The sequence below is a fragment of the Boleophthalmus pectinirostris genome, unplaced genomic scaffold (genome assembly GCF_026225935.1).
Source record: "Boleophthalmus pectinirostris isolate CB_2022bp ecotype Guang Dong unplaced genomic scaffold, ASM2622593v1 HiC_scaffold_15, whole genome shotgun sequence".
NCBI classification, from domain to species: Eukaryota; Metazoa; Chordata; class Actinopteri; order Gobiiformes; family Gobiidae; genus Boleophthalmus; species Boleophthalmus pectinirostris.
The window spans coordinates 14,733,723-14,754,603 of record NW_026571070.1 but is presented as its reverse complement, the minus strand read 5'-3'; the positions used below and the strand labels follow the sequence as shown (position 1 = coordinate 14,754,603).

The 20,881-nt window shown below is 37.2% G+C and overlaps 1 protein-coding gene across 2 annotated transcripts in view; it reads left to right on the top strand.

Annotated features, from left to right (window-relative positions):
* prkdc (protein kinase, DNA-activated, catalytic subunit) overlaps nt 1-20,881 on the top strand; it is a 53,356-nt gene extending 32,475 nt beyond the window's left edge. Inside the window, exons 55-86 of one of the 2 annotated variants that reach the window (XM_055150851.1) lie at nt 300-473; nt 1,075-1,173; nt 1,377-1,587; nt 1,685-1,859; nt 1,958-2,161; nt 2,822-2,937; nt 3,036-3,167; nt 3,868-4,047; nt 4,229-4,437; nt 4,837-4,975; nt 8,017-8,205; nt 8,662-8,886; nt 9,155-9,263; nt 9,886-9,988; nt 10,091-10,241; nt 10,808-10,982; nt 11,486-11,679; nt 12,265-12,448; nt 13,019-13,179; nt 13,425-13,636; nt 13,756-13,843; nt 13,908-14,051; nt 14,374-14,584; nt 14,834-14,901; nt 15,258-15,478; nt 16,615-16,707; nt 17,233-17,325; nt 17,409-17,480; nt 17,972-18,173; nt 18,413-18,601; nt 19,387-19,526; nt 19,948-20,881. In XM_055150851.1, the coding sequence (XP_055006826.1) occupies nt 300-473; nt 1,075-1,173; nt 1,377-1,587; nt 1,685-1,859; nt 1,958-2,161; nt 2,822-2,937; nt 3,036-3,167; nt 3,868-4,047; nt 4,229-4,437; nt 4,837-4,975; nt 8,017-8,205; nt 8,662-8,886; nt 9,155-9,263; nt 9,886-9,988; nt 10,091-10,241; nt 10,808-10,982; nt 11,486-11,679; nt 12,265-12,448; nt 13,019-13,179; nt 13,425-13,636; nt 13,756-13,843; nt 13,908-14,051; nt 14,374-14,584; nt 14,834-14,901; nt 15,258-15,478; nt 16,615-16,707; nt 17,233-17,325; nt 17,409-17,480; nt 17,972-18,173; nt 18,413-18,601; nt 19,387-19,526; nt 19,948-20,152 (5,068 nt within the window). In that variant the 3' untranslated portion in view covers nt 20,153-20,881. Of the gene's footprint in view, nt 1-299; nt 474-1,074; nt 1,174-1,376; nt 1,588-1,684; nt 1,860-1,957; nt 2,162-2,821; nt 2,938-3,035; nt 3,168-3,867; nt 4,048-4,228; nt 4,438-4,836; nt 4,976-8,016; nt 8,206-8,661; nt 8,887-9,154; nt 9,264-9,885; nt 9,989-10,090; nt 10,242-10,807; nt 10,983-11,485; nt 11,680-12,264; nt 12,449-13,018; nt 13,180-13,424; nt 13,637-13,755; nt 13,844-13,907; nt 14,052-14,373; nt 14,585-14,833; nt 14,902-15,257; nt 15,479-16,614; nt 16,708-17,232; nt 17,326-17,408; nt 17,481-17,971; nt 18,174-18,412; nt 18,602-19,386; nt 19,527-19,947 lie in introns of those variants that run through there. The other variant, XR_008631810.1, reaches the window with a different exon arrangement.

The following is a 20,881-nucleotide window of genomic DNA, read 5'->3' as shown; positions in this document are numbered from 1 at the left end:
AGATCAGCTTCATAATACACAAGATACAAGATAAAAACACATTACACACATGTTTTACTGTAAGAAAGGACCATCATGCATGGAGTGTTTGATCATGTTGTTGTAGAAATTCTCATTTTAGTACTTTTTTTTTTTGGTCACTCTCATTTCACATTTTTATAGTTTTATAGTTTCTGCAAGGAACAACACTGAAAAATAAGTGGGGTTTACATTTTCAACTGTCTTTTAACGTACAGTCATGTTTAACATTTTAAATATCCATTTTTATTTATTTATGACTCTGTCACTGTCTTCTTTAGGGATGAGGGCAGACAGAGGGTGTGTCTGGACATCATCCATAAGATCCTGTCTGTGCTGAGTCCAGTGGAGCTGCAGGAGCTTCTGGGGTCTGTGACTGCGTTTGTGTCCCACCCATCACCTGTGTGTAGAGAGAGAATGTACGATATCCTCATGTGGATTCAGGACAACTACAGGTCAGTACCACAGCCTTTATACTCTATCTTGTTCTGTAAATGTATTTATTTTTGTGTTGGTTATGTATATTTGTACTTAGGGTCACTAAATACCCAATGCTTTAATACACTGCCTTTGTCAACACTTAAAGGACTTATACTACACTACTTTCTGATCTGTTATAATGTTGTTTCCTCATTAAGAACATACCTGGAGTTGTGTTTTGTTTCATTCACATAGTGTGACTGAAACAAAACACAACTCCAGGTATATTTTTGATGAGGAAACAATATTGTAACATAGTTTAAAGCTCAAGAGTCGATTTTGCGTAATACAGGACATTTAACTTGATCTTACAGAAATAGGCCCATTTAATCGTTTAACTATCTAGTACATCAATGCTACTGCAACTACTGCATATTTACAGCTGTAACCATTTTAATTCTTATAGCAAGACTTACAGATACTTATAGATCATTGCTGTATATTGCAATGTTACTCATTGCTTGCTTTTATAATTTAGCTATTTTTCTTCAAGATTAATTGTGATATCGATGTAAAAATAAATACAACAGGTCATTCTATAGGACAGCCAAATTCACAGTTGTTTTTTTCCACTAGTGATTCAGAAAGTATGGAGGACAGCACATCAGTGGAGGTTTTGAATTCAGCCAAAGAAACTTTACTTCAGGGGCTGGCCGAGGAAAACCAAGGTCTTCAGTAAGTAACACACTTTGAGACTTTTAAACAGGGACTATAATATTTATTTATTGGCTTCATTTTTGCCACAGTTACCAAGTGTATCATTGTGTGTTCGCCTGGCATTAGAATGTTGTGGCAAACTCACAACATCAAGAACGTTAGAATATAAATACAATAAAAACGCATACATGGCAGAGAATATCTTACTGTCTTTTTTTCAGGCTGTACGTCCGTAATTTCTGGAGTCAGGAGAAGCGTCTTCCCACTGCGACCTTTGACCGGATGACGATGGTGCTGCGCTCGCTCTACACGACTCAGATCGAGAGGTGCTTTTTGAGTTTGGCCACGAATCTGCTGCTGGAAATGACAAGCCAGAGTCCAGACTTCCAGAGAAACATGTTTGAATATCCACTGTCTGAGTGCACTTTTCAGGTCAGTAAACTATTGTGAAACATGCACATTGATATTGTAATATTTTTAGTTTGAATGGAAGACTTCAAATCAATAATGTAACTTACTTGTTTTGTAGGATTATGTGATAGACTCAAATTGGCGCTTCAGGAGTACAGTGATGACCCCTATGTTTGTGGAGACTCAGAGCTCTCAGGGTTCGGAGAGCGTCATGGCATCTCAGTCGGCGTTGATGAAGGGGAAACTCCGAGCTACACAGACCACCCTCGAGTTCAGCCAAACACAGGCACCAGGTACAAAACTGTTTATTACAAGAAATACACAAATGTCTATCTGATTATTATCAGATTTCTGGAGTTGTAATTATTTATTCATTTCTGTTTTGTCCCAGGAGGTCGGAGGTCGGCGTATAACTGGCTCACTGGGAGTAGTGTGGACACGTTGGCTGAGTACTCGCTGGGCTCGGAGTCGCTGTCGTCATTGATGGTTTTCGATAAAAAATCCGAAAGACAAACGTCCAGAAAACCGGTTGGAGAAGGTTTTGGGATGAGGCGCCTCGCTGCACCCACCGACGAAGTGGACAGTCGCACTCAAGGTTAGACCTTTTTTCACCAACTTCAGATTCACTATTTTTTGATTCTGGTGCTGCTTTTATCAGTAAGAATTATAGAAAATGTATATGTGTTGTATGTAAATGTTAAAGATGCACAGTGTAACTTTTCTGTTGGTTGGGTCTGTCATCTGCTTGTCTCCAGGGAGAGATTATAGCTTTGCCTGAAATGTTCCACAATGGCATTAAAAATTATGAATCTTGCACTTTTTCAATTACATTTTTGTTTTATTGCCCAAAAATAATTGGAGAAACCCTAATTCCTGGCAAGTAAATAACATTTCCATGGAGATAAATATGTAGCAGACAGTCTACTAGAAATGTTACATAGTGCACTTACAATATAACACACTGTTAACAATCTATAATAACCTTTTAACTGTAACCATAAATACATTGTAATGACACATTTTGTTAGACAGTGCATATCATTGCACTTCATGAGAAAGTGGTAATGTTTTAAGTGCAGTGTAAGATAAAATATAACCAAAAGATCTGAATCAAAAAGTATAGTAGTACTAGTAGAATTTATGGTGGTGTTAATTAACCTGTACTTCATGTACAATTATATTCACTACACTGTTGTTTTTATTCTACGATTCTCTTTTAACTATTTTAATATTCATTCTGGTGTTTTTAAATCAGCACAAAATGAACAACGCAGAAACATCTTAAGACTTCGTCGCAGATTCCTGAAAGATCAGGAAAAAGTCAGTTTGAACTACGCCCAGAAAGAAATCCAACAGCAAAGGCAGAAAAGGGTAAAAAATATGTACATTTTAATTAACTTACACATTAACTTAGAACTTATTAAGTTCCTCCCCTTTATCAATTAATTTATTATCTTGTTTTTTTATAGGAGGAGAAGGCAGATCAGAGGCTACGAAGAGAGGCTCAGGTGACACTGTATCGTAACTACAGAGTGGGAGACTTTCCAGATATTCAGATCCCTCACAGCAGCCTCATCGCTCCACTGCAGGCTCTGGCACAGGTACAATGCAATGACATCTAGGATTTCTCTTTAAAGGTGTACTTTATGATAGACCCCTCACCAGAAAAGTTACAGTCTTGTCACTATGGAGATGTTATTGCTTTGCTTTTGCTTTGTTTTCGTGCTCAAAAATACCCAAAGAAAAGTCTGTGAGCGATGGTGCCTCTCCACAGATCTGACCTGTAACTTGACCCGATGGTGCCACCTGCTTGTCTCATTGGGATTAATAAGATAAATACCATACTGTTAAACTTTTTAGGCAAAGTAATACCATCACCATGAAGAAAAGCAGATGGCTTACCTTTAATATATAAAAGCATTTCTCAACTGTGTACTCAGTATGATAAACGTGCAAATCTAACATTGATTTTTACTTACTGATCCACATACTTTTATATGTGGACCAAACATTTTTGTCCTTGCATTTCAAGGATAAAGGTGTTAAAATTAGGTTTAGCAAAGGTCCAGGTAGGTCCTCAAAAAATGGGTTTACATTTTGTGTTTTTTTGATAATGAAATCAGAAAGCCAAATGAGCTGCTTTGGCTTGCAAGACTTAAACCCAAAAGGAAGCTAATAGCTAATATGTGACAATCAGTGACAGTTTGGTAGGCTCAGTTGTGATTACATTGCCATTGCACGTTACATTACTGTTGTTAACAGTAAATCACCAAATTATGTTTATTTTCCTTTTTTCTGTAGAAAGATCCTATTTTGGCCAAACAGCTGTTCAGCTCTCTGTTTACTGGGATCCTCCACGAAATGCAGAAAAGTAAATCATCCACAGAGGGGCAGAGGATTAAAGATGAGTTAAGATGTTACATGGACACCTTTCTGAAGAAGAGTACCATCTACTTCCCCCCGTTTGTGGCCTGTGTGCAGGTATCACAATACAATCTAGCTACATGCTGTATGTTTTAGTGTTTGATTTTGAGCTGACAAACAACATTTTAATGTGGATTAAAGCTTCACAAGAGGCAATTTTGCATAATACAGGACCTTTTGAAATGATGTGGATTTTTTAAACCTAATTCTGTATTAACATTGTTTTTGTTTTCTGTAGGACATGTGTTACCAACATAAAGAACTGCTTGATATTGATCCAGCGAATATCAGCTCGTCTTGTCTGGTCAGTCTCCAACAACCATCAGGCATTTTGCTTTTGGAGGAGGCATTGTTGCACACTTTAGTCCCAATGGAGCCACCATCCAAACGATCGAGAGGGCCCAAAGAGCTCCCTCCTGACACCAATAAGTGGATTCACCTCGCAAGGTCTCATTTACCTTTTGTACCAAATTTTTTTCCTTGTAATGAAGAAAAAAAAATTTGTCCTAGTACAGATATATGATTACATCTGCTCTCATGCTCAAAATAAGATGGTTTTGTGCTAGCTAGATCTATTTCTAAAACATTTTTTGTCATCAGAGAACCTGAAAGGGTGCTGTTAGAATGCTAGTTGTTACTGTAATGGCAAGCTCGGCTATGGTTTTGAAAAGTCCTTATAAACTGCTAGGCTGCTAGGAAAGTCCGGATTAACTTTGGATCTGCAAAAAGTTTAAAATTCTTTTACTCATGACAGTAAAAATCAGGTATAATGGATTTATTAAATATATTATCCTCTTTATACTGTTTTACATTTCAAAGTTAATTAGATGCTTGTGTTTTCTCTAGATTGTACAGATCTTTGGAGGACTTTGATGTTGTGCGCGGGATCTTTGGAAGTAAAGTGGGGACCAAGTCTATCACTTGTTCTGCTCTTCAAGCTGAGGCTCACACAGACTACGCAGAAGCAGTCAAACTCTACAATGAGGTACTGTTGATGCTTTATATTAATATTTGTAATAACCCTGAAATATTAAAATACTACATATGCTTTGTCCAGAGCTACTTTTACATTTAGTGTATAATTTTTAGAGTATTATCATTCCAAAGTAAAGGTCAAAATTAGAAATATATTGGTCAGATATTTGAACTTTTTAATGTATCAGCTTCCGGTCTTAAATCTCCAGTACAGGCTGATATTTAGTTTTAGTCAATATGCTACATAAAAATACACACAAAGCTTTGTTTAACACTTTAGTGCAAAGAGATAACTGCAAAAAACATGACTACACAGCTCTTCTTCAATTCCTTACGATTGCCCCTTTCCAGAGATCCCTTGGTTTTTGATATCGGACCAGTAGTTTCTGAGTAAATGCAATTTGAAATTCGGCGACCACACAAAAAAGTGAAAAAATGACATTGCGATATTTCGGAAACGATGAAACTAAAATTTAAAATTTTGGCTTTTCTGGCTATGATTTACCTACATGCCAAGTTTCATCAAAATTTGACAACGTAGGGTTTAACTCATTGGTGGTTGCTATGGTGGCTGTTATGGTTGCTATGGTGGTTGCTATGGTGGTTGCTATGATGGTTGCTATGATGGTTGTCATGATGGTTGATCATAGCAACCACCAGGGCAACCACCATAGCAACCACCATAGCAACCACCATAGCAAACACCATAGCAAACACCATAACCACCACCACCATAACAACCACCATGACAACCACCACAGCAACCACCAAAATAACAACCATCATAGCAGTCACCATGACAACCACCATAGCAAACAACATAACAACCACCACCATAACAACCACCATGACAACCACCACAGCAATCGCCATAGCAACCATCATGACAACCACCATAACAACCATGACAAACACCATAGCAACCACCACAACTACCACCATAGTAGCCACCATGACAACCACAATAGCAACCACCGTAACAACCACCATGACAACCACCATGACAACCACAATAGCAACCACCGTAACAACCACCATGACAACCACCATGACAACCAGCATGACAAACAACATAACAACCAGCATGACAAACAACATAACAACCACCATGACAAACAACATAACAACCACCACCATGACAACCAACATAACAACCACCACCATGACCACCACCATGAAAACCACCATAACAACCATGACAACCACCATAGCAACCACCACGACAACCACCATGACAAACACAATGAGAACCACAACTACCACCATAGCAGCCACCATAGCAGCCACCATAACAACCACAATAGCAACCACCACAATGACCACCATGACAACCACCAGCATAGCAACCACCATAAGAACCACCATAGCAACCACCATGGGAACCACTATAGCAACCACCATAACTATCACAACAACCACCACAGCAACCACCATGACAACCATCATAACTACCACCATAACAACCACCACCATTGCATCACCATAGCAACTACCATGACAACCACCATGACAACCACCACCATAGCAAACATCATAGTACCAATCACCATAGCAACCACCATAACAATCAACACCCTAACAACTACCATAGCAACCACCATAACAACTATGACGACAACCACCACAGCAACCACCATGATAACCATCATGACAACTACCACCATAACAACCACCAACATTGAACCACCATAGCAACTACCATAGCAACTACCATAGCAACCACCCATGACAACCACCATAGCAACCACCATGACAACCACCATAGCAACCACCATGACAACCACCATAGCAACCACCATGAGAATCACCATAGCAACCACCATGAGAGTCACCATAGCAACCACAATGACAACCACCATAACAACTACCACCATAGCCACCATCATCATAGCCACCATCATAGTAACAATCACCATAGCAACCACCGTAACCACCATAACAACCACTATAGCAACCACCATAACAACCACTATAGCAACCACCATAACAATAACCACCATAGCAACCACCATGATAATCACCATAGCAATCACCATAGCAACCACCATAACTATGGTGGTGGTTGTCATGGTGGTTGTCATGGTGGTTGTCATGGTGGTTGTCATGGTGGTTGCCATGGTCATTGTCATGGTAGTTGTTATGGGGTAATTCCACCTCAGTTCACTGAAACATTGTCCAATTGCAAAGAAAATTGGTGTATGGTTAGGTCATAGCCAAGAAAGCCAAAATCTCAAATTCTAGCATGATCGGACAAATGGCTTCAGAGATACCGCAATTTTTTCACTTTTTGCTTGATTGCTGAATTTCAAATTGCATTTACTCAGCAACTACTGGTCCGATATGAAAAACCAAAGGTATCTGTGAAAAGGGGAAATCATAAAGAGTCCAAATCTGGCATTTATTTACATTTGAGTACTTTTGAGATGAATTACCTTTTGACCTATTTTGACCTTGAAATTGACAGTAGGACACGCCTGACCTCAATGTCACCAATAGAAAAAAATGTAGCTTCTACAACATGTAAAAAATCGGGAGGGGTTTTCTTTTTTATTTTCACACAAATTTACCTAGAAGTTGACTTACTCCCATCTTAAGACATGCCAAATATCCATTCAGTGTATACGGCTTACATAATGACATATCCAGAATTTCTAACCACTGTTTGAACTGGCTTGCAGATAAGGAGTAAATATCCTGATTTCATGAAATGAAGACAGTTTCAGTTTTCAGTGACTTTTGGTACTGTGTGTTATTGACAGTTTTTCTTAGAGTATATCAACTTGGACTTGTCTGTATAAATGTATAGCTATATACACTGAATGGATATTTTGCATGTCTTAAGATGGGGGAAAGTCAACTTCTAAGTAAACTTGTGTGAAAATAAAAAAGAAGACCCCTCCAGATTTTTATATGTTATATTTATATTCAAAAGAGCTCATTTAATTAGTGAGTTTTAAGCTGACTTGTCCACTAATACAGAATTACTCTGCACAATATATATGGAATAAAGTGTGGTATTATGTGTTTGTGTATTGTACATGTCCATCCCAGGCGTTGAACACTGATGAGTGGAGTGATGGCCCACCCACAGACGCAGAGAAGGACTTCTGGGAGATTGCAGCAATGGAGGCGTATAGTCACCTGACCGAGTGGGCATCTCTGCAATACTGCTCCACTGTTTACATCGACGAAGGCTCTCCACCTGACCTGGAAAGGATGTGGGCGGAGCCTTATCACCGGGTATGAGATTTCAGACAAGAATCTGTCTATTTGGTTTATAATTCACTCAACTTTCAACTCTCAACTCCCAACTTGCTGCAATAAAATTATACATTTTAGACCAGAGAGTTTACCATGTGATATTGTAAATGTCTACAGTATTACCACATCAAAGCACAATAATAAAGCCAACAGTTGTCCGTTTTACATTATAGAGGACGTATTGATCACAAGCTCCTGATAATGTGCTGTTTAAATCAAACTCGTAAACTTAAACATTTTTTGACAGTGTTTATTAATGTGTGCATAGTCACCATGGTAACTACAGAACATTCCACCATACAGATACATGTAAAACACCCCCAGTATGATGTCACTGGAAATTATCAATTGCTTCACAAGGATAAAACTAATGGATGACCAGCAGTAATTTTGTGAAGTTATAAGATTTAGTGTTTCTCTCTCTTTCGTTGTCAGGAAATGTATTTGCAGCACATGATTCGCAGCATGTTGAAGCAGCTGCAGCTCGGGGGGGCAGACCAGACCCTCCTTAGCTTCATCGACAAAGCGATGAAGGTCGAGGAGCGAAAGAAACTACTGGAAAACCATTACAGCCAAGAACTCAGCCTCCTCTACATCCTGCAAGAAGACTATGACCGGGCGAAATACTACATCAAATACGCCATGGAACTCTTTATGCAGGTACTGAGATGCTGACGTTATGCAGTTTAAAGGGCTGTTTTCTGATCTGATAAAGGCATTATAAAGATTATAAAGAGGTGTGGTATACATAAATAGTGATAAAAAGTGTGATATGCACCTCTACTTGAGAGCAATGTGAAATGAGTGCGATACATGTATATATCTAAAAGCAACTATTTGATACATAGATAATCTAATGTTGAATATATGTTTGTGTTTATTTAAAATTTGTCTTTGTTGTTTTGGCATTATTTTCTCCTCTTAATAGAATTATTCCAGTGTGGATACGCTGCTTACCAAGAGTCGTCTAACCATCCTGCAGTCAGTACAGGCCCTAACAGAAATCCAAGACTTCCTGTTGTTTGTTAAAGGGGATGGTAAGTAAACAGAAATTCAATGATCAGCCATAACCCTACTACTACTACTACTACTACTACGACTACTACTACGACTACTACTACTACTACTACTACGACTACGACTACGACTACGACTACTACTGCTGCTGCTGCTACTACTACTACTACTACTACTACTACTACTACTACTACGACTACTACTACTACTACTACGACTACTACTACGACTACTGCTGCTACTACTACGACTACTGCTGCTACTTCTACGACTACTGCTACTGCTGCTACTACTACTACGACTACGACTACTACTGCTACTGCTGCTGCTGCTACTACTACTACTACTACGACTACGACTACTGCTGCTACTACTACTACTGCTACTACTTGCTACTACTACTGCTGCTGCTACTGCTGCTGCTGCTGCTGCTACTGCTGCTACTACTACTGCTACTACTACTACTGCTACTACTTCTGATACTACTACTACTGATACCACTACTAATACTAATGCTAATAGTAATACTAAAACTACAAAAAAACGTGTGAAGATGTGTTGAAATAACGTGTCCACCATATAACATTTATTATTTAAGATTTTAAATAAATGGCTTAAGAATATTTACCATGTGTTTTTCAGTGTCCGTGTCCTCTCTGAAGCGGCTCACTCGACTCTGGACCGAGCGGTATCCTGATCCTAAAGTAGATCCAGTGAATGTCTGGGATGATATCATTACATCAAGGTACAGACAATAAATAATAACAAAATAATCTAACTTGCGCTTTTTAAAAATAATATTATTTTTTGTTATAACATAAATAAATGAATATATGTTTTTGTTAAGGTGTTTCTTTTTGGACAAAATCCTTGAAAAGTTAAAAAGCCAGGGGTCCACTGATGACATGGAAGTGGATGGGGAGCCTGACATTATCTCTTTGGTGAATAACTGCAAGTTTAGCATGAAGCTGCAGATGGCGAACAGTGCGTGGAGTCAGGTGACACAACATATATTCTTATTTTTATATTATTTTTATATGTGGGAAATGTTAAATGGACATTGATATGATGTTTCTGCATTGCAAAGTTACAAAAAAACTAAAAGTGCAGTTAAAGTTACAGTGTGTAACCTTTCTGATGGAGGCTGTGGCACCTGCATGTCTCCCTGGAAAGTTATATTGGTTTGTCTGGAATGTTCGGGTATGGCATTAAATGTGTCCATCTTGAATTTACCCAATAACTGGATTTTTAATTCACCTAAAAACTTGCATTCTTACTGCTCGTGGGCCGCCTCTCCACTGATCTGACATATAACTTGGCCCACTGGCGTCAGCTGCTGTCTCCATAGAGATAAATAAGTGTAATGCCATACTGTGGAACATTGCGGGCAACATCTCCATGGACAAAAGCAGGTGACGGCTCCTCCACCAGAAAAATTCCCACATTTAAAAAAGGAGCTGATTCGAAAGTGCAAAGCTCTCGATCTACCTGATTAATTCTGTAACATTCAGGATTCCCACCTCTTTGTAATGCACATCTGTTTGTTTGCATTTGTTGTCAATAGAATAACTTCCCGGTTGCGACTAAGCTGCTGAAAGATCTTCACAGAGACGCCAAGTCGAACAGGAGCTGGTTACTGCGCTGGGTCCATAGTTACAGCCGCTATAGTCACAAACGCAGCCACACACTCAGCCCTGTGGAGCAGATCAACACAATGTTAAAGACTATTCCACTGCTTGGTATGTAACGTAAAGTATGACAGATTAGTAGAGCCAAAAATAAACAAACAAGGATAAAGAAACAAGGATAAACAAGGTACTAGTTCATGTGGAAATTAGGACTATATTAAGATTTAACAAGACTAAAATAATTAAACTAACCAGACCTGAACTAGGACTAAACCAGGGTTAAATCAGGAATGGAACCAGGATTAAACCAGGACTAAACCAGGACTAAACAAGGCCAGAACAAAGTCAGTACATACCAGGGGACAAAACCATGTATAAACTAGGACAAAACTACAAATTAATTATAGTAAGACTCAACCTGGTTTAAACGATTAAGCAAACTAATCCAAACTAATGTATATAGTCCTCTTTAAACTACAACATTTTAATTCTACTTCATACTCAAGAAAAAGAAATAAAAAGTCTTTGCACACACCTCAATGTGATGAAAATTTGTAGCAGTTGAGGGCACATAATTACTAAAAGCATGTACCAAACTAGCTGTATTTTTGCAGAGGACCTCCAGGCAGAAGTCAAAAGTGGAACAGCCAAAGTTTTCCGATATCAGAAAATACTCCAAGGCACGTCATTCCACGTTATGGCCACAGCAATGGGCACCAGTCCTTCTGTTTTGGGAACCATTGACGCAGATAAAGCCAAGAAGCTGGTGAGGCTGTCAGGACAAACATGGCCAGCTGAAGATCCAAAGGTAAACTAAACATGATACATCTAAAATATATTTTCAAATTGTGTAGCCTTTTGTTATTGAAAAGGTGCACGTTTCTAGTGCTGGGTTTGCGACCATTGAACATTCAACTCCAGGTGTTTTTATTTCTATTATATGTATTGTTACTGTGACCAGGATCGTCTCTCCGCTGATCTAATCTAGAAAAGTTTAATACTGTAATACTGTGAAACATTCAAGGCAAAGCAGTAATATTTCCATGAAGACAATTATGTGGCATTCATACATCAGAAAAAAAAAAAAAAAAACTAAGTACAGTATTGATATTGCATCACTCTTTAATAATTATCTGTTTACATAAAAAAGTACAAATAATTTTCTATATTTTGGAACGGTTGTAGTACTTTGTTGAATAATTTCACAGATAGACAGGTATGGTAGCACACTGTTGTACTTTTAATAATTTTGAACTTAAAGATCCAAAAAGCACCTGGAGTTTCAAGACTTTTAGTGAATGTCTACAATCCAAACAGCAGGAAGAAAAAATGCCTTATTTTATTTTATCTATAGAATTTATATAATATGTCTTCTATTTATGATTATTTACAGAAAGTGGAAGTTGGTCTACATCTGCAGGCCCTGAAGTTGTTTTGTGAAGGCACCAGGAAGGCCGAGGAGGAGGTGCAGTCGTATAAACAGGACTGTGTGGAGTCTGGCAGCCTCATAGAGACCTACATGGCTCTGGCCAACTTCTGTGACAAACGACTACGAGAGGAGGAGCAGAGGGAGAATGGTGAGAAAACTTTATATTTCATATTGACATGATATTTAACACTGCTTTAGGAATGTGCTTCTGTGTGCAGCTATGTTTTAGTTGGGGAAATATTGCACAAAATAAACAAATGAATAAAATCTGAAAAAATTTCACTGGTTAGTACTTGAATGGGAGACCGCTGGGGGAAAAAAAACAATCATTGTGTCCTTAGGCAAGGCATTTTACCCACATTGCCAAGAATTAAAGTGGTGGGTGCACAAATGTTATTATCACCACCCAGTAAGGAGTGAATGAATAATGCACCAAACTGTAAAGCATCTATATAAGACTAATGCATTATTATTATTATATACAGAACAGTTATCTATGTCCTTTGTTGGGCTGCAAGTATGTGCAAATAGTGCAGTTATTGTAAAGAGGTACAGCTTTTTCTTTTGTATTAAAAAGGGGTTTTAAAATGTAGTACCTTTGCAACATTTACAAGAAGCAGAAACTGAAAAACTTATGTATGCCTATAATTGAGGTAGAGCCCTGATTGTTACTTTTTGGGTCAATCTTCATGTTTATGTTTCCCATTTTATCCTACAGACAGTCAGTTCCCAGATCTACTGGCCCTCCCTGCTCACATAATTGAAAGCATGTTAAAAGCTCTCAAACTGAACTCTGAAGAAGCTCGTCTTAAATTTCCACGACTGCTGCAGATCATTGAGTTGTACCCTTCAGAAACACTGGACATCATGACCAAAGAGGTACTGGACTTTTTTTAGTTGTAAGCATGTCACTGAAAGACCCCTACATTATTACCACCCTTAGTAACCAAAAATAATATTATTTGTTTTTAAAGTGTATACTTTTATTCATAGTTGAGTCATCACATTTTTGTTTTTGTTAGTTTTCATCAGCACAAATATTACATTGACACAAAAAGTATGACTTACTATGTCACTCAACAGTGTACAGTTTCAACAGCTAAATGTATATCTTTCTTTATAAGATGATGTCAGTGCCTTGCTGGCTGCTAATTGGCTGGATCAGCCAGATGGTGGCTCTTTTGGACAAACCAGAGGCAGTGGCGGTTCAGTATTGCATTGAGCAGATAGCAAAGTCGTACCCCCAGGCCCTGGTCTATGCCCTCATGATCAGTAGTGAGAGCTACCAGTTTGAAGACTCTGCTACAGGGCACCAACAGCGCCAGTTTGTTAACAGGTAAATAAAGCAGTAAGAATATTTTTAAAATATAAACATTAGGCATAAGCATTATAACATTGCTCAGAAAATGGCAAATGGTAATATGGGCCCTTTAATTTTTTGGTGTTGTTTTTCAGACTGAAGAGTGTACTGGACCAGGGTGGGGCTGTGAAACGTTTTGTGGATGCATTGCAGCAGCTGACCAATCCAGACATGATTTTCAAGGTAATGTTTTTATCAGTAATAACTGATTAACTCAATTTAATGTGCATGTCTTTGTTGTCCATAGGACTGGTGGGACGGTGTGAAAAATGAACTGGAGAAACCCAGTTTTGATAAGAAGCAGATGGATGAACTGTACAAAGAAATGTACTCCTCACTTGGAAATCAAAACACTCAAGGACATGGGGCCTTCAGACGGAAATTTGTCCAGGTTTGTACAATGGATTGAGAAGATTGTTCTAAAATTTGATAAACTTTAGTAACTGTTGCGTATTATTATTATTTATTTTTTATTTATTTTTTGTCAGTCAAAACTTGAGAAGTACAAAAAATGTTTTTATTCCTTCAAAGCCTCAACTCTAAAACCACATGCTTTTACTGACAGAAGAACTAATGAACTACTGATATGAAAACCATTAACTCTCAATTTGAATTACAATCGAGTATTTGCACAGCCCTACAGTAATGCATAACATCTCAAATGAGACAACTGCAGTGTTTAATCAAGTCTGTTTTATTTATATCCTCCTCAGAAATTTGCCAAGGAAGTGGAGAGTCTGCTGGGCGCTAAAGGCAGTAAACTGTTTGAGAAGAGAAAAGATAAAAGTTTTGTGAAGAAAGTGGATGAACTGGCCATGTCCATGAAAGGATTTCATAAGAAGGAACCTGGCAACCTAAAAGAATACTCCCCCTGGCTGAGCAGCTTTAAACAAGGACCACTGAGCAACGAGTTGGAGATACCAGGTTTGTGACATATGTAAACTGTGTAAATGTAGGGCCTTATTTAAATTTACATAACTTACTTAAGTACTCTGAGTCTTCTCGTTTCTGGTTTGGTCGATATAGATCTTTATAAAAAAAAAAAAAAATTAAAAATAAGCTCAAAATGCTCTGTTCAAATAACATTATAACATAGATCAGAAAATAATGTAATATGGATCCCAGTGAGCTGTTCATTGAATTTACCAAAATGATGTGTTTTTCTTCCTACAGGACAATATGATGGCAGATCTAAGCCTCTGCCGGAATACCATGCTAAAATAACTGGTTTTGATGAAAGGGTAAATAGCATTTTTATTTTTTACTTTATTTTATTTTATTATTTTACTGTCATTGTGGTACCAATATTGATCTTCAGTCTATTTCTTAGTATCAAAATATACTCTGGTTGTAAAATTTGTTATTGCAATAAGACTAGATTGAGGAGCTGTATTTTAATACCTCTTTGAGCCTCTTCCCAATCCATGAGTTTCAGAATCATGAAAAATTAGGACTGTTACCATAGCAATTAACAATTTAAAACAAAATATATCTTTTGAATGGTAAAAAGGCTTCAAAATGTCACCTATTACAGGAAGCTGAAACTCATGAGTACACTGTATTGTTCAAATTTGGGCTGTTTATTTTCTCATTATAGGTGAAAGTTATGTCTTCTATCCGTCGTCCCAAGCGCCTGATCATTCGTGGGGACGATGAGAGGGACCACCCGTTTCTGGTGAAGGGGGGAGAGGATCTGAGACAGGACCAGCGAATAGAGCAGCTTTTCTCTGTCATGAATATAATACTCAGTCACGACACCGCATGTACACACAGAGGCCTGCAACTGCGCACATATCAAGTCATTCCCATTAACACAAGGTAATTATTTAAAGTTTTGAAAATTTCACTTTTATTAAATTTAAACGTTATATTACACTAAATTGACTCTTGTGAGCTTTAAGCCATGTTAGATTGTTGTTACCTCATCAAAAACATACCTGGCGTTACATTTTGTTTCATTCACACATGTTTATTCGTCTGTCTACATCGCCAAACCTCAAAATGCTCTTTTCCACCTTGTGATGTCATGAAATTGTAGATTTTAAGTTAACTGCTACAGTACATTTTACCTCTTCTTCAGTAGACATTGACAATTCCAGGGCTGAAATTACCCAAATGATTCTGGTGAAGGTGTATGCAGTCTAAAAACACAGTGGAGCACTTCCTGTATGACATCACGAGGTGGAACAGAGTGTTTTCTGTTTCTTACCTATAAAACCAATTGAATACCTGAAGTGCTTCACAAGACCCTTCCTGAACATTTCAGAGCTGAATGAATCTTAAGTTTTTATCTATAGATTTTTATTACTTATTATTTAGTTTAAATACTTTACATAAGTGTCTAAATTCAGAGGTGGGGACTTGCAAGTCATGGCTTGGGACTTGAGTCAGACTTGAGTCACTATTTTTTGGGCTTGAGACTTGACTTGATAAAATGGACTAAGACTTGGGACTCGACTTGGACTTGAAGGTCAGTGACTTGGGACTTGATTTGGACTTGAGGCATGTGACTTGAGAAGACTTGAAAAGCACTTTTAAATCTTAATTCTTTCTACTCTGACTGTAATGATTTACTCTAACATCTTGTCAAGACATTTAAAATGAAAAAATTAACTTAATTAATTTCTACAACTCTTATATATTCTATAAATACTCATAGATTTTTTATGTACAATTTATAGTTAAATTTAATTATAAATTGCAATTCCAACCATAATTGGTACTTTGGTTTGAAGACTTGAAATGACTTGAAGCTTAAAGCAGACAACCTGGACTTGACTTGGAGTTATGGGCCAGTGACTCAAGACTCAACGTACTTACTTGAGACTTGCAAAACAAAGGCTTGGTCCCACCTCTGTCTAAAGTAATAATATAATACAAAATAAACTACAAAATGTCAGTTTTTTGTCATCTAGTTCGACTTTTGTTTGAATTCACTCTGTTCATTTGTGCAGAATTGGACTCATTGAATGGATGGAAAATACCTGTACACTGAAGGACTTTTTGACCAACACAGCGACAGAAAAGGAGCAAAAAACAGCTACAAAGTAATATTTATTAATTATTTGGGAACACATTTTGTTAGTTAATTACCATAATTAGTAATTCATTAAAGGTGTGCTTTGTAACTTTTTGGTTGAGGATTCGTCACTTGCCTTTTGCTATGGATATGTCAGTGCTCTGCCTGGAATGACATTAACAGTTTTTCAATTTTAAGGTGTTGTAGCTCAAAAATACTTAAAAAACAGTCATTCTGACTGTGAGCGGGGTTGCCTCTCCACAGATATGACCTGTAACTTGGTCTGGTTTGGTCTCCATGAACAAGGGTTTAATACCATACTGTGTAACATTCAAAACCAATCAATCTCATCTTGATAGACAAATGAGAAACAAGTGATGGAAGTTCCACTGGAAAAGTTGCACAGTGCACTTTTAAACTTGAAATTCTGTTGTTGTCTAATATTAATGTCAAAATAAATCTATTTAAAACTTCAACTTCACTGTAAATTGTACCTAGAATCTCCTTAAATCTCCTTTTTTGTCTTTAATCATTTCTGTCTTATTATTTTCAGACCCTTTGAAGTTTACAATGAGTTTCTGTCCAGTGTATCTCAGAAATATGACAAAAACGCAGGTATCGTAGCACAATACAACATTGCATACAGGTGAGTTTAATCTCATGATACTAAAATACCTAGATTACTGTTTGAAAAACTATAACCAATATCTTATTTCCTGCTTTTGTAAGGAAAGCCAGTCGTGCTGATGTGGTGAAGAACTTTCAAAACGTGTTGCAGTGGGTGCCCCGTGATCTACTGAAGTAAGCACCTTTTAGATTCAACTATATAAAAGTAATACCACTTTAATTGTGTTATGTTGAAATAATTTGAAAGTTTAAAAAAAAACAATGTCATTAATTGTTTTAAAAAAAAAAAAAAAAAAAAAAAAAGGATCTCTTCTTCTTACTTAAAATTTACTCTTGTGAGCTTTAATCCATGTTATAATGTTACCTCACCCAAAACATACCCAGAGTTAGGTTTTGTTTCATTCACACACTTTGAGTAATCCTTCATTATTAATCTGTCTACATCTTAAAAACTCAAAATGCTCTGTTTTGAGAAACGTGTGATGTCATGATGCTATAGTTTTCAAGTTGTATGTAATTTGTCTATGTAATTTGTACATAGTAAATATGAAAAACAAGTGAGAGAAGGTGTATATGGGACTTAAAGTAAACAGTTTGTGATACAGTTGCTCAAATGTCTGAAGAACTTAAAGCTACTTCCTATCTAATGTTTGCTGCATTTTTAGGAGAGCGTTTCTGAAGATGTGTAACAGCCCCGAGGCCTATCTATCCCTGAGGTCTCACTTCATCAGCTCTCACGCGCTGCTCTGTGTCAGTCACTGGGTGCTGGGGATTGGAGATCGGCATCTTTCAAACTTTATGATCAACACAGAGACAGGGGGCATGATCGGTATAGACTTTGGACACGCCTTTGGGTCAGCTACGCAGGTTAGCAGTTCCTTTATTCAGTTTAACAAATACTTAAAGGTCCAAAACAAAATTGACTCTTGTGATCTTTGAGCTATATTAGATTGTTGTTAACTCATCAGAAACATACCTGGAGTTGTGTTTTGTTTCATTCACACATGTTTATTAGTCTGTCTACCTCCCCAAAGCTCCAAAGCATAATATAATAATCGAATGTTACAATTTTCTAAAGTAAAATGTTGTTATACTTTCCCCCACAGTTTCTACCAGTGCCAGAGCTGATGCCTTTCCGACTGACGCAGCAGTTTGTGAACCTGATGAAGCCTTTGCAGGAGTCAGGCTTGATCCAGAGCGTCATGGTTCATTCACTCAGAGCCTTCAGAGCAGAGCCAGACCTGCTGCTCAACACTATGGACGTCTTTGTCAAGGAGCCTTCACTTGACTGGAAGGTGTGACCTCTCGGTTTTAAGAAACATAAAAAATACCAATGGGGATATTGCAGGAAAGATATAACCATGAGTATTTGATTTATAATTTAAAGGCCCTATGTTACTTAAAATTGACTCTTGTGAGCTTTAAGGTGTGTTAGAATGTTGTTACCTCATCCAAAACATACACAGAGGTGTGTTTTGTTTCATTCACACATGCTTGAGTAAATTTATTATTAATCACACAATCTCAAAAGCTCAAAATGCCCTGTTTCACCTTGTGATGTCATGAAGCGATAGTTGTTAAGTTTACAGATACCCTTTTACGTTTTGTCCAGTAGAGATTCCAAGGCTTCCAGGGAAAAGGGACAGTGGAGCACTTCATTAACACATACCATCACTGTCATCATCAGTGTTTTCAGTTTCAGTTTGAAAGTCTCAGCCTAAATGTGCAGGATTTTACTTCTTTAATGACTCCATTAGACCATGTTAAAGGTCAGATATGTGGAGACATGAATGTAACAAAGGCATTTTTAGTGATACTTTTTAGTAATAATTTCTGGAAAAACAATATCTTTTTACCTAGTTTTCGAAGTTTTACTTTTTGATGACGTCTTCAATTTTATTTTCTGATGGACATACACAGATGGAACATACATATCGAAAAATCATCTAAATATCTTGCTATTGTAATATGCAAGTATACAGTTCTTACCGCCCATATTTATATTTTCCTATGACAGTATTTACAGTTTATTTTGCAGAGTAGTGGTGCCTCTTTAATAAATCTATTTACTTTAACACAGAACTTTGAGCTGAAACAACTGAAGAAGGGAGGCACGTGGACCAAAGAGGTGGACACCAAAGAAATCAACTGGTATCCTCTTCAGAAAGTGAACTTTGCCAGGAGGAAGCTAGAGGGCGCTAACCCAGCTACTATTACAAGGTAACTTTCAGAAGGTCAAATAGTGAGAGTGAAAATGAGGCGTTTGCAATATATAATTATGCCAGCATCTCATCAGACAATATTTGCAAAGTTTTAGAAGCAAACTTATTTAGAATTATTTTGTCATGTTTTACATTGTTTGTGAATGGACATTTATTAAGATAATTTACAGTTAAGGAATTACAAAATGTATTTGTACTTACCATTTTCTTCTTGAATCTAAAAATTTGTCAGCTTGTGTTTTCTAATGTGTACATTGTGTCACCGGTGGCAGTGCATGAATATTCCACCACAGACATACATGCGGTACACGCCAAGCAAAGTACAAACTGGCCTTGAAAAATTATTAAGTTAAAAAAAAAGATCTAGTTGCTTATAATGATTTAATACATATTTTTGTTTGTTTGTTTTGTTTTATCAGTGAGGAGCTGAAGCTGGGATTTGAGAAAGACCCAGCCTTCGCGGGCCTGCAGTCTGTGGCCTTGGGGACCAGAGGAGTGAATGTGCGTGCAGATTTGCCACCTGAGGGTCTGTTGGTGGAGAAACAGGTCGACTGCCTCTTGGACCAGGCCATGGACCCTAATATACTGGGCAGAGTGTGGGCCGGCTGGGAACCCTGGGTCTAAAGCATCACATTTTAAAGTGCCTGTGACATATTAGACTACTCACCAAAATACAGTTAAGATAATTATATTTACGATTTAAAATGAAATTTCACTTTTTTTCCCCAATTTCGCCAATTTGTAGGTTTTAAATTTTACTTCCTGGTTGGAAATCATGACATTACCCTAAAGAATTACATTACTGTTACCTCGCAAGCATTCAAATATACTTTATTTATATTCCACATTTTACAAACGAAGCAGTTTCCAAAGTGCTTCACAGAGATCATAAAATGAAGACGACAAAAGGTAAATTGCTAAAAATTTTATCATACCAGTCCTAAAACAATAAAACCAGTAAAAATCTAATAAAAGCCATAAAAAACATAAAATTCTGAAAATATAAATAAATAAATAAACCATGATGTACTCCTCTAATGTACAGAGACATTTCTCCCTAATGTTATGTCATCAGTATATCAAAACTCTCTACTTCTTGTAATTTCCAACATATTTTTCAACTTTTCTTCACAAATTTGCTTCTTGACTGGTGTAAAAAACTGTAATTTATATTTAGGTATGCAGGTATTATCCCACCAAATGAAGTCAATTTTGGAGAATCATAAAAGTCTGTCACACGCACTTTAAAATATGCTATTAGGTATTATTGATGTTAAGATCTCATGCAGAGAAAAATACTGAACTGCTGATAGTTTATGTAATGTGTTTGTTAATAAATGTGAAAGAATTGGA